Below are 12,500 nucleotides of genomic sequence, written 5' to 3' on the forward strand. Positions count from 1 at the left end.
TTATATTATGTATATATAGTTGTTGAAACTTTGTCATATTGTAAATAATGATGTTTATGAAAAGGAGTTTTTTTGATTGAAGGTTCTCTTTGATAGATTGACAGTGATGGTGATGGCTACATATTGCGGTCAGAACTGAAGAAGTATTTGCTTAACACCCCTGTCAGTGACGTTCCCTTAACAGATGACATGGTTGATAGTATGCTATACCATGTTGATTATAATAATGATGGTTACATCAACTTACAAGAATTTTATGCACTGGTAAGTATTCTATATTATGATGTAAGTAATGTAATTCGGTAGATGAAAAAAAATAAGTGATAATAATAATCTCACTATTATCAATGTTATTTACAGAAATCAATTAAAAAGTAACATAAGAAAAATCTTTATTTTACCATTAGGTCATTATTTATAAACACAATATTCTTAATTTCTTCCTGTAATGCTATTTTATATAATTATATTATGTATAACCTTGTAATTGTGAATATATATATATATATATATATATATATATATATATATATATATATATATATATATATATATATATATATATATATATATATAATATATATATATATATGTAATCACATTTCTGTTCATGATTATTACTATTGTCTTTTTTAAATCTTCTTATCCTGTATTTATAGGTAAATGTTCCAGTTGATGCAGGTACACGGTCAGTTGTACAAAGAACACTTGTGGCAACTGCATTTTCACTTGCTCCAAGATCCCAGGTGTCTCATGGAGATCGGCATTACATTGCTGAGTACTCCTGTTGCCCACCACCTTTGGTTATTCCATTGCTTTGTGCTGCTGAGGTATGTTATAGGATATGTGTGCTATGTTTTCTGAAAACTTTGGTGTGACTGGTAAGCTTTCCCTCAAAAAATTATGTTTCATTTTATGACTGCAGCTGAATAGGCACCCACTGATAGCTTGGTACATATATCACACTAAATATAATTATTGTTTGGATCAGGGTCTTCATTATTAGAGGAAAAATCGTGATTTCAAGATATTTATAAATGCTAGTACAACAAGCAGGTAGCCTCCTCAGGTGACTTCATTAAAGTTTTCTTTTACCGCTACTCTCAGATGGTGAAATGTCTTCATTAAAAAAGGTTTGAGCTTTGCTACCCTATGTGCTCCCCATTTAGTTTAACTGAAAACACATATACTGATAGAGGTTCATAGCATAAAAGCTTGAAAACAATCTAGGATGCCAAAATTTAAAGTTTTGTAAGTAGTGTTTAGCATTAGTATTTTGATGTATTTTGTTTCTAAAAGAATCAAATACTGTATAGACTTAAAGCATGTTTGGAAGTATATCAGCTATATTTAGGTTTTACAGAGAAGCTTTGTAAAGCTTTTCTCCTTTGTAGTCTAAATTTTTTAAATGTAAGAAATTACTTTTTGCAATTGTAGGTAGGTGTATTTATATACTATGCTGTGAACATGGGAAATGTTGGTCCATATTCCCCTGTCCCATGGAAGTCTCCTCTGATTTATGACCCCAAACGACGCTTGGAAGCCTGGAGATTCGTATCATACATGTTCCTTCATGCTGGGTATGTTGGTACTTATTTCTTTACTTTGTATTTTCTTCCTTCTCACTCATGTTTTAAGAAAAGGTTCTCTTCAAGACATACAGTATTTATCTATTCGCATCTGATTGAGCAAAGTATACAAACATTCACACAAATACCACGGCAATGTCAAAATTGAACTGATCTAATAGGTAGGATCTGAGAGAAGAATCTTAGAATAACATGTCTAGGAAATTAATTTAATTTCCCCCCATCTTTTCAGTTACGTCCATCTGCTGTCAAATGTAATGGTAGCTCTGTTTGTGGGCATTCCATTAGAGATGGTTCACCGTTGGTGGCGAGTCCTCATTCTTTACATCGCTGGAGTTATTGCTGGATCTCTGGCTGCATCTATGTTTGATCCACATGTGAGTTTATTGTACATGCATTGGCTGCATAAGCAAAGAGTTTACAATTTTGCTTAGAATTTGAATAGAAATATCAAGCCAGCTGCAAATATATGGTTTTGACATGTCTATATTTTGATTTGATTTGGTGCTGAACTTTTGTGTTTTGGTATTATTGCTTATTTTCAAAATATCATAGGTGTTTTATTTTGTGTTTCATTTTGTTGATCAGTATTAATAGATATAGAAATGAAAAAAAAAGAATGCAGGAGTATGGTTTCTCAGTAGTATTATTAGTGCAAACTGTTTGAGAAGGGCTAAATATTTGCCAATTGAAACATAGTCATGTTCATACACTTATAATTGCCATCTTAAGAACATTCTTATCTTAATCTTATTAGGAATCTTTTACATATGTATATTGGTTTTATTATTGTATTGACCACCAAGTAAGATCCTTTTTCATGTTTTCAGTCATATCTGGTTGGTGCTTCTGGTGGTTGTTATGCCCTGATTGCTGCCCATTTAGCTAATGTCATTATCAACTGGGGAGAGATGCCGTTCAACTGGGTCAGATTGCTGGTCCTGATCACCCTGATGGGCACCGATATTGGAGTCTTCGCATACATGACTATCACCAGCTCAAGCACAAGGGTAAGTGGTCATGTGTCTGGAATGCAGTGAGTAGAAAATAAGTTATAACAGGAAATTTATGTAATTTGACACACGCACTCTTCTCTCTCACTCTCTCTCTCTCTCGCTCTTTCTCCCTTTCTCCCTTTCTCCTTCTTCCTTTCATCCATTCTCTCTTTCTCCCTCTATCCCTTCCTCCCTCCCTCCCTCTCTCTCTCTCTTTCTCTCTTTCTCCCTTTCTCCCTTTCTCCCTTTCTCCCTTTCTCCCTTTCTCCCTTTCTCCCTTTCTCCCTTTCTCCCTTTCTCCCTTTCTCCCTTTCTCTCTTTCTCTCTTTCTCTCTTTCTCCCTTTCTCTCTTTCTCCCTTTCTCCCTTTCTCTCTTTCTCCCTTTCTCTCTTTCTCCCTTTCTCCCCTTCTCTCTTTCTCCCCTTCTCTCTTTCTCTCTTTCTCTCTTTCTCCCTTTCTCCCTTTCTCTCTTTCTCCCTTTCTCCCTTTCTCCCTTTCTCCCTTTCTCCCTTTCTCCCTTTCTCCCTTTCTCCCTTTCTCCCTTTCTCCCTTTCTCCCTTTCTCCCTTTCTCCCTTTCTCCCTTTCTCCCTTTCTCCCTTTCTCCCTTTCTCCCTTCCTCCCTTTCTCCCTTTCTCCCTTTCTCCCTTTCTCCCTTTCTCCCTTTCTCCCTTTCTCCCTTTCTCCCTTTCTCCCTTTCTCCCTTTCTCCCTTCCTCCCTTTCTCCCTTCCTCCCTTCCTCCCTTCCTCCCTTTCTCCCTTTCTCCCTTTCTCCCTTTCTCCCTTTCTCCCTTTCTCCCTTTCTCCCTTTCTCCCTTTCTCCCTTTCTCCCTTTCTCCCTTTCTCCCTTTCTCCCTTTCTCCCTTTCTCCCTTTCTCCCTTTCTCCCTTTCTCCCTTTCTCCCTTTCTCCCTTTCTCCCTTTCTCCCTTTCTCCCTTTCTCCCTTTCTCCCTTTCTCCCTTTCTCCCTTTCTCCCTTTCTCCCTTTCTCCCTTTCTCCCTTTCTCCCTTTCTCCCTTTCTCCCTTTCTCCCTTTCTCCCTTTCTCCCTTTCTCCCTTCCTCCCTTTCTCCCTTTCTCCCTTTCTCCCTTTCTCCCTTTCTCCCTTTCTCCCTTTCTCCCTTTCTCCCTTTCTCCCTTCCTCCCTTTCTCCCTTTCTCCCTTTCTCCCTTTCTCCCTTTCTCCCTTTCTCCCTTTCTCCCTTTCTCCCTTTCTCCCTTTCTCCCTTTCTCCCTTCCTCCCTTTCTCCCTTTCTCCCTTTCTCCCTTTCTCCCTTCCTCCCTTTCTCCCTTCCTCCCTTTCTCCCTTTCTCCCTTTCTCCCTTTCTCCCTTCCTCCCTTTCTCCCTTCCTCCCTCTCTCCCTTTCTCCCTTTCTCCCTTTCTCCCTTTCTCCCTTTCTCCCTTTCTCCCTTTCTCCCTTTCTCCCTTTCTCCCTTTCTCCCTTTCTCCCTTTCTCCCTTTCTCCCTTTCTCCCTTTCTCCCTTTCTCCCTTTCTCCCTTTCTCCCTTTCTCCCTTTCTCCCTTTCTCCCTTTCTCCCTTTCTCCCTTTCTCCCTTTCTCCCTTTCTCCCTTTCTCCCTTTCTCCCTTCCTCCCTTTCTCCCTTTCTCCCTTTCTCCCTTTCTCCCTTTCTCCCTTTCTCCCTTTCTCCCTTTCTCCCTTTCTCCCTTTCTCCCTTTCTCCCTTTCTCCCTTTCTCCCTTTCTCCCTTCCTCCCTTTCTCCCTTTCTCCCTTTCTCCCTTTCTCCCTTTCTCCCTTTCTCCCTTTCTCCCTTTCTCCCTTTCTCCCTTTCTCCCTTTCTCCCTTTCTCCCTTTCTCCCTTCCTCCCTTTCTCCCTTTCTCCCTTTCTCCCTTTCTCCCTTTCTCCCTTTCTCCCTTTCTCCCTTTCTCCCTTTCTCCCTTTCTCCCTTTCTCCCTTTCTCCCTTTCTCCCTTTCTACCTTTCTCCCTTCCTCCCTTTCTACCTTTCTCCCTTTCTCCCTTTCTCCCTTTCTCCCTTTCTCCCTTTCTCCCTTTCTCCCTTTCTCCCTTTCTCCCTTTCTCCCTTTCTCCCTTTCTCCCTTTCTCCCTTTCTCCCTTTCTCCCTTTCTCCCTTTCTCCCTTTCTCCCTTTCTCCCTTTCTCCCTTTCTCCCTTTCTCCCTTTCTCCCTTTCTCCCTTTCTCCCTTTCTCCCTTTCTCCCTTTCTCCCTTTCTCCCTTTCTCCCGTTCCCCCTTTCTCCTCTTCTCCCTTTCTCCCTTTCTCCCTTTCTCCCTTTCTCCCTTTCTCCCTTTCTCCCTTTCTCCCTTTCTCCCTTTCTCCCTTTCTCCCTTTCTCCCTTTCTCCCTTTCTCCCTTTCTCCCTTTCTCCCTTTCTCCCTTTCTACCTTTCTCCCTTTCTCCCTTTCTCCCTTTCTCCCTTTCTCCCTTTCTCCCTTTCTCCCTTTCTCCCTTTCTCCCTTTCTCCCTTTCTCCCTTTCTCCCTTTCTCCCTTTCTCCCTTTCTCCCTTTCTCCCTTTCTCCCTTTCTCCCTTTTTACCTTTCTCCCTTCCTCCCTTTCTCCCTTTCTCCGTTCCTCCTTTTCTCCTTCTCGCCGTTCTCCCTTTCTCCCTTTCTCCCTTTCTCCCTTTCTCCCTTTCTCCCTTTCTCCCTTTCTCCCTTTCTCCCTTTCTCCCTTTCTCCCTTTCTCCCTTTCTCCCTTTCTCCCTTTCTCCCTTTCTCCCTTTCTCCCTTTCTCCCTTTCTCCCTTTCTCCCTTTCTCCCTTTCTCCCTTTCTCCCTTTCTACATTTCTACCTTTCTCCCTTTCTCCCTTTCTCCCTTTCTCCCTTTCTCCCTTTCTCCCTTTCTCCCTTTCTCCCTTTCTCCCTTTCTCCCTTTCTCCCTTTCTCCCTTTCTCCCTTTCTCCCTTTCTCCCTTTCTCCCTTTCTCCCTTTCTCCCTTTCTCCCTTTCTCCCTTTCTCCCTTTCTCCCTTTCTCCCTTTCTCTCTCTCTCCCTTTCTGCCTTTCTCTCTTTCTCTCTTTCTCTCTTTCTCTTTCTCCCTTTCTCCCTTTCTCCCTTTCTCCCTTTCTCCCTTTCTCCCTTTCTCCCTTTCTCCCTTTCTCCCTTTCTCCCTTTCTCTCTCTCTCCCTTTCTCCCTTTCTCCCTCTCTCTCTTTCTCCCTTTCTCCCTTTCTCCCATTCTCCCATTCTCCCATTCTCCCTTTCTCCCTTTCTCCCTTTCTCCCTTTCTCCCTTTCTCCCTTTCTCCCTTTCTCCCTTTCTCCCTCTCTCCCTTTCTCCCTTTCTCCCTTTCTCCCTTTCTCCCTTTCTCCCTTTCTCCCTTTCTCCCTTTCTCCCTTTCTCCCTTTCTCCCTTTCTCCCTTTCTCCCTTTCTCCCTTTCTCCCTTTCTCCCTTTCTCCCTTTCTCTCTTTCTCCCTTTCTCCCTTTCTCCCTTTCTCCCTTTCTCCCTTTCTCCCTTTCTCCCTTTCTCCCTTTCTCCCTTTCTCCCTTTCTCCCTTTCTCCCTTTCCCCCTTTCTCCCTTTCTCCCTTTCTCCCTTTCTCCCTTTCTCCCTTTCTCCCTTTCTCCCTTTCTCCCTTTCTCCCTTTCTCCCTTTCTCCCTTTCTCCCTTTCTCCCTTTCTCCCTTTCTCCCTTTCTCCCTTTCTCCCTTTCTCCCTTTCTCCCTTTCTCCCTTTCTCCCTTTCTCCCTTTCTCCCTTTCTCCCTTTCTCCCTTTCTCCCTTTCTCCCTTTCTCCCTTTCTCCCTTTCTCCCTTTCTCCCTTTCTCCCTTTCTCCCTTTCTCCCTTTCTCCCTTTCTCCCTCTCTCCCTTTCTCCCTCTCTCCCTTTCTCCCTTTCTCCCTCTCTCCCTTTCTCCCTTTCTCCCTCTCTCCCTTTCTCCCTTTCTCCCTCTCTCCCTCTTTCTCTCTTTCTCCCTTTCTCCCTTTCTCCCTTTCTCCCTTTCTCCCTTTCTCCCTTTCTCCCTTTCTCTCTCTCTCCCTTTCTCCCTTTCTCCCGCTCTCCCTTTCTCCCTTTCTCCCTGTCGCCCAGTCTCCCGCTCTCCCTTTCTCCCTTCCTCCCTCCCTCCCTCTCTCCCTTTCTCCCCTTCTCCCCTTCTCCCCTTCTCCGTTTCTCCCCTTCTCCCTTTCTCCCTTTCTCCCTTTCTCCCTTTCTTCCTCTCTCTCCTTCTCTCTTTCTCCCTTTCTCCCTTTCTCCCTTTCTCCCTTTCTCCCTTTCTCCCTTTCTCCCTTTCTCTCTTTCTCCCTTTCTCCCTTTCTCCCTTTCTCCCTTTCTCCCTTTCTCCCTTTCTCTCTTTCTCCCTTTCTCCCTTTCTCCCTTTCTCCCTTTCTCCCTTTCTCCCTTTCTCCCTTTCTCTCTCTCTCCCCTTCTATCTTTCTCCCTTTCTTTCTTTCTCCCTTTCTTTCTTTCTCCCTTTCTCCCTTTCTCCCTTTCTCCCTTTCTCCCTTCCTCCCTTTCTCCCTTTCTCCCTTTCTCCCTTTCTCCCTTTCTCCCTTTCTCCCTTTCTCCCTTTCTCCCTTTCTCCCTTTCTCCCTTTCTCCCTTTCTTCCTTTCTCTCTTTCTTTCTTTCTTTCTTTCTCTCTTTCTTCCTTTCTCCCTTTCTCCCTTTCTCCCTTTCTCCCTTTCTCCCTTTCTCCCTTTCTCCCTTTCTCCCTTTCTCCCTTTCTCCCTTTCTCCCTTTCTCCCTTTCTCCCTTTCTCTCTCTCTCCCTTTCTCCCTTTCTCCCTCTCTCTCTTTCTCTCTTTCTCTCTTTCTCTCTCTCCCTTTCTCCCTTTCTCCCTTTCTCCCTTTCTCCCTTCCTCCCTTTTTTCCTTTCTTCCTTTCTTCCCTTTTCCCTCTTTCTCTTTCTTCCTTTCTCCCTTTCTCCCTTTCTCCCTTTCTCCCTTTCTCCCTTTCTCCCTTTCTCCCTTTCTCCCTTTCTCCCTTTCTCCCTTTCCTTTCTCCCTTTCTCTTTCTCCCTTTCTCCCTTTCTCCCTCTCTCCCTTTCTCCCTTTCTCTCTTTCTCTCTTTCTCCCTTTCTCCCTTTCTCCCTTTCTCCCTTTCTCCCTTTCTCCCTTTCTCCCTTTCTCCCTTTCTCCCTTTCTCCCTTTCTCCCTTTCTCCCTTTCTCCCTTTCTCCCTTTCTCCCTTTCTACCTTTCTCCCTTTCTACCTTTCTCCCTTTCTCCCTTTCTCCCTTTCTCCCTTTCTCCCTTTCTCCCTTTCTCCCTTTCTCCCTTTCTCCCTTTCTCCCTTTCTCCCTTTCTCCCTTTCTCCCTTTCTCCCTTTCTCCCTTTCTCCCTTTCTCCCTTTCTCCCTTTCTCCCTTTCTCCCTTTCTCCCTTTCTCCCTTTCTCCCTTTCTCCCTTTCTCCCTTTCTCCCTTTCTCTCTTTCTCCCTTTCTCCCTTTCTCCCTTTCTCCCTTTCTCCCTTTCTCCCTTTCTCCCTTTCTCCCTTTCTCCCTTTCTCCCTTTCTCCCTTTCTCCCTTTCTCCCTTTCTCCCTTTCTCCCTTTCTCCCTTTCTCCCTCTTTCTCTCTCTTTCTCTCTTTCTCCCTTTCTCCCTTTCTCCCTTTCTCTCTTTCTCTCTTTCTCCCTTTCTCCCTTTCTCCCTTTCTCCCTTTCTCCCTTTCTCCCTTTCTCCCTTTCTCTCTTTCTCCCTTTCTCCCTTTCTCCCTTTCTCTCTTTCTCTCTTTCTCCCTTTCTCTCTTTCTCCCTTTCTCCCTTTCTCCCTTTCTCCCTTTCTCCCTTTCTCCCTTTCTCCCTTTCTCCCTCTCTCCCTTTCTCCCTTTCTCCCTTTCTCCCTTTCTCCCTTTCTCCCTTTCTCCCTTTCTCCCTTTCTCCCTTTCTCCCTTTCTCCCTTTCTCCCTTTCTCCCTCTCTTCCTTTCTCTCTTTCTCTCTTTCTCTCATTCTCTCTTTCTCCCTTTCTCCCTTTCTCCCTTTCTCCCTTTCTCCCTTTCTCTTTCTCCCTTTCTCCCTTTCTCTCTTTCTCCCTTTCTCTTTCTCCCTTTCTCCCTTTCTCCCTTTCTCCCTTTCTCCCTTTCTCCCTTTCTCCCTTTCTCCCTTTCTCCCTTTCTCCCTTTCTCCCTTTCTCCCTTTCTCTCTTTCTCCCTTTCTCCCTTTCTCCCTTTCTCCCTTTCTCTCTTTCTCCCTTTCTCCATTTTCCCTTTCTCCCTTTCTTTCTCTCTTTCTCTCTTTCTCTCTTTCTCTCTTTCTCCCTTTCTCCCTTTCTCCCTTTCTCTCTTTCTCCCTTTCTCTCTTTCTCCCTTTCTCCCTTTCTCTCTTTCTCCCTTTCTCCCTTTCTCCCTTTCTCCCTTTCTCTCTTTCTCCCTTTCTCCCTTTCTCCCTTTCTCCCTTTCTCCCTTTCTCCCTTTCTCCCTTTCTCCCTTTCTTCCTTTCTCCCTTTCTCCCTTTCTCCCTTTCTCCCTTTCTCCCTTTCTACCTTTCTCCCTTTCTCCCTTTCTCCCTTTCTCCCTTTCTCCCTTTCTCCCTTTCTCCCTTTCTCCCTTTCTCCCTTTCTCCCTTTCTCCCTTCCTCCCTTTCAGGGTGCTTTGTTTGTTTTCCAGAATTATTTTATTTTTAAATGTAAAAAAAAAAAAAAAATACTCATCATTTAAAGATATCCCTTATCCTTTTTGCGGATCATTTAATTTTTAACTATTTTCACAATTGATTGAAAAATTTAGAAGTTATAGTGTGCTATCAATATTCTTTTGCAAATGCTATTATTACTTTTGCTTGTTTGATAGTTTCTAAGGGATGGTTTGTCTGCATAGGTCTTTGGTGGGAAGAACTTTCTATTTGATTTAAAGTGCAAACAATTTTCCTTTTTTTTTTTTTAGTAAAGTACGATATTTTACAAGACTTATACTTTCATGTATTTAATATCCATGTGATCTTTCATATGAATAAAATTTTGTTTTTTCTTATTGCAGTCCTTCTAGTTTCTTCATGGTTTATCAATCTCCAATTATCTTCTTCTCTTCTATGATATGAAGTGTTACCAAAATGCTAGTGAATTAAGTTCAAGGTTAAAGAATATGAGCTGCAAGTAAAGCAAATATTGATTACAGTTTTCCATTGTTTCTTTTCAGTTACGAAAAGTATTTCTACTTGCACGAAAGAAGCAAAGAAAGTCCTCCCAATCAGCAAAGAAAGGCAGCACTAAATCAGATGGCTTACAACACCGTGGAAAGAAACGTCTGTCTGGTCGAGAAAGACGAGAGTTAGGCCTGCATAAGATAGACAAGAACAACAAGACATTTGAAATGTTTTTGCCCATTAATGATATGTGGAAAAGCTATTCAAAAGATCTCCTTGGGATTGATTATTATATAAAGAGTGGATGGAAAGGTGATTATAACGACTCCAGGACAGAAACTATTCAGAATAGAATAAGAAGAATAGAGTATTTTGGCTGCCTGATGCGAGTGACAAAATCACGCTGCTCAGAATTTGTAGGAACCACAGGGATAATCATTAAGGAAACAAAGAATACTCTGATAATGATCTGTCCAGATGACAAAGTGAAAACTATCCCAAAGCTTCATAGTGAGTTTAGTTTTGTAGTTCAGGATGTTGGCTTTTCAATCTCAGGAAATCATCTTCATCAAAGGTCCGTTGAAAGGGCAAAAAATAACTTCAAAAAATTACAACTGTGGTTGTAGTCTTGCTAGATTTAAGTGTTTTTTCATCATATTATATTTTACTAAGAAAATATTGTGGCATTTCTGAAATAAAATCTTTGAATATCAATTGTATTTTCTTTCTTTTTCATCAGAAAATGTAATAGAGAGTTAGATGGAAATCAATAAATAATCTATGTGATACACAAAAGCATTTGGGACTTGTAATGATGTTCTCTAAAAATACATCTAATTGAAATGTGTGTTCAATTACAGGACAATTGAATATACAGTGGCAAATTTTTATTCAGGATATTTTCTTATGCATGATCCAATTTCTATTATTTAATAGTATTGTTATTAAATATTACATAACCCATGTAATAAATAAAATAAAAATTAAGTTTGTAAAGAAGCTGCATTTATAGGTAGTTTTGTAATTTACAATAACACATTATATCAGAATGACAACATATAACATTCACAGTAAATATAATTCTACAGTGCATTTTTTAACTAAGTCTTCATAAATAGATCTGTTTCAGCAAGTGACAAAGTTCTATTCACTTTTGGAGGAATACGCAGAGAATTAGAAAATGATGTAGCCAAATCCAGCTCCTGCTGTGATATGACTTTCCAAATTGGAACCCCAGATGGACGTAAATAACTGTATCTCGAGTAGGGCACTCCAACAAGCCATAGAGATCCTCCCCATGGCTGTGGGACTTCGAAGCATCCATGATGATGGGACTGAGTGGAGTAAGGCCAAGCACCAATGCACTCTGCTAAGGTAGGCCATTCAGGGGCATTCTTAGGGTCTTCCATTAAAAAGTAGAATACGAAATGTTTAGAATCTTGGGCACTGGGAGGCACTAGAAATCCCGGAGCACAAGGATTCCTAACGATTGGTGTAGCCCTTTCAAGACTAGACTTCACTCTCTTTTCATACTGTTTCTGGGTAAGTTGTTCTACTGGTGGGAGATGAACCCGCTCTCCATTATGCAAGGGTTGATCTAAGAAGTAAAGCTGATGTATTTCAGGAACCGTATTCACACCAACCCCATAGTGATGGGAACGACTCAGTGCAGGAAAAATGCATTCCCGTCCTCTACTCATTACACGGTAGAGAAAATCATCATACAACAGTGACACTGAAGAGGTGTCGGGCCATTTCGATACCATTGACCTAGCCTCTGCCATTGAGAATAAGTAACCCCAGCCAGGCTGTCTAAAGCCCCGAAGAAATATTTGGGGGTCTGGGAATATATTTCGGTGGCCCGGTGCACTGCCAGACACGCACCATAGTGATGGATCAGTATCCAGTGTTGGTGCAAAGTGCGATAACATCTTAAGCCAGTCACGTGAGACCTCCACATCTTCGTCAAGGAAAGCAATATAATGTAAACCTGAAAAGGTTGTTATACCTGTTGACCAAGCTTTGCGGTAGAACTGAAAGAGACCATGATTGACTGATGGAACATCTCCGGGTATGTCTAAAACCTTATACTTTACATGCAATAATTCTAACAATGAGATAACTGAAGAGTTGGGACCACCATTGGAAGGGTCTCTACCAATAATCACCAATATATTTAATCTCAATATCCCATCGTTATCAAGCAATTTTGTTAATGTATTTGCGAGGTATTGTACTCTTCCTCCCGCACAAACGACTACACCAATATTGTGTGCAACATCGCTTTCTTTTGTTGGAGGCAGATGCATCGGTTGCACAGCCGAGAGCGTTTTGCGTTTATGATCGTCGCAGAAAGAACCCATTGCCGCTTCCATTTCGCATAGATCGTAATGCAAGCCGTTTTTAGCATTCACTGCAGATGAGGTGTCGTGATATGAAAGTTCTGTATAACTATGGGCGTACAGTTCAGCATACGATTTGTAAAACCATTTCGAGTTTGGTGCAATAGTCTCAAGTATAGTCCGGCCTCCCGCAATAAACACCCACACCCAAAGAGCACGTGGGGGAGCATAAGAAATGAACAAAGAACCAAGGCTAGTTAGAGTCGGGAGAACCGCTCCTATTCCATGTGTGCCAGCGCGGTGCACAGTCATCACTACTAGACGTCCTGGTTGGACACGGCTGATCCACCAGACAAGATCATGGGCATAAGTGAAAACGTTCCATGTATTGAAAGTCTTTCTTAGCAAGACAGAACCACTTTTCTCATTTACTACCACCACCGCGATGCCGTCTGCATTGTTAAGATCTTGGCCCACGCGAGAGGCATGTTCGCTTTGTAATATTTCCTGACAGTGATGCGACAAACAGCTTAGATTGAAGGAAGAGCCGATGCTTGACGACTCGATGCTGAGGGAAACCCTAAAAATGAA

At 42.6% G+C, this 12,500-nt stretch overlaps 3 protein-coding genes across 5 annotated transcripts in view; 2 read left to right on the forward strand and 1 right to left on the reverse strand.

Moving 5' to 3' along the window:
* The window catches only part of LOC122266489 (rhomboid-related protein 2), a 5,434-nt gene extending 2,654 nt beyond the window's left edge, over positions 1-2,780 (forward strand). For all 3 annotated transcript variants that reach the window (XM_086552556.1, XM_086552557.1, XM_086552558.1), the window contains exons 3-7: positions 97-264; positions 660-830; positions 1,438-1,580; positions 1,822-1,966; positions 2,420-2,780. In XM_086552556.1, the coding sequence (XP_086408682.1) occupies positions 97-264; positions 660-830; positions 1,438-1,580; positions 1,822-1,966; positions 2,420-2,629 (837 nt within the window). In that variant the 3' untranslated portion in view covers positions 2,630-2,780. The remainder of the gene's footprint in view (positions 1-96; positions 265-659; positions 831-1,437; positions 1,581-1,821; positions 1,967-2,419) is intronic.
* A 6,813-nt stretch (positions 2,781-9,593) lies between these two features.
* Pop4 (ribonuclease P/MRP subunit POP4) lies at positions 9,594-10,281 on the forward strand (the record flags this gene model as incomplete). The annotated part of the gene is made up of 1 exon (XM_086553020.1): positions 9,594-10,281. A coding segment is annotated over one exon (600 nt), but the record flags the coding sequence as incomplete, so codon positions are not given.
* A 152-nt stretch (positions 10,282-10,433) lies between these two features.
* LOC122258930 (protein O-linked-mannose beta-1,2-N-acetylglucosaminyltransferase 1-like) overlaps positions 10,434-12,500 on the reverse strand; it is a 3,868-nt gene continuing 1,801 nt past the window's right edge. The window contains exon 3 of the mRNA XM_043025223.2: positions 10,434-12,489. Within this exon, the coding sequence (XP_042881157.2) occupies positions 10,668-12,489 (1,822 nt within the window). The 3' untranslated portion in view covers positions 10,434-10,667. The remainder of the gene's footprint in view (positions 12,490-12,500) is intronic.

Source organism: Penaeus japonicus, unplaced genomic scaffold (genome assembly GCF_977035675.1).
Source record: "Penaeus japonicus unplaced genomic scaffold, GWHDUDI00000001_assembly GWHDUDI00000027, whole genome shotgun sequence".
Lineage (NCBI taxonomy): Eukaryota > Metazoa > Arthropoda > Malacostraca > Decapoda > Penaeidae > Penaeus > Penaeus japonicus.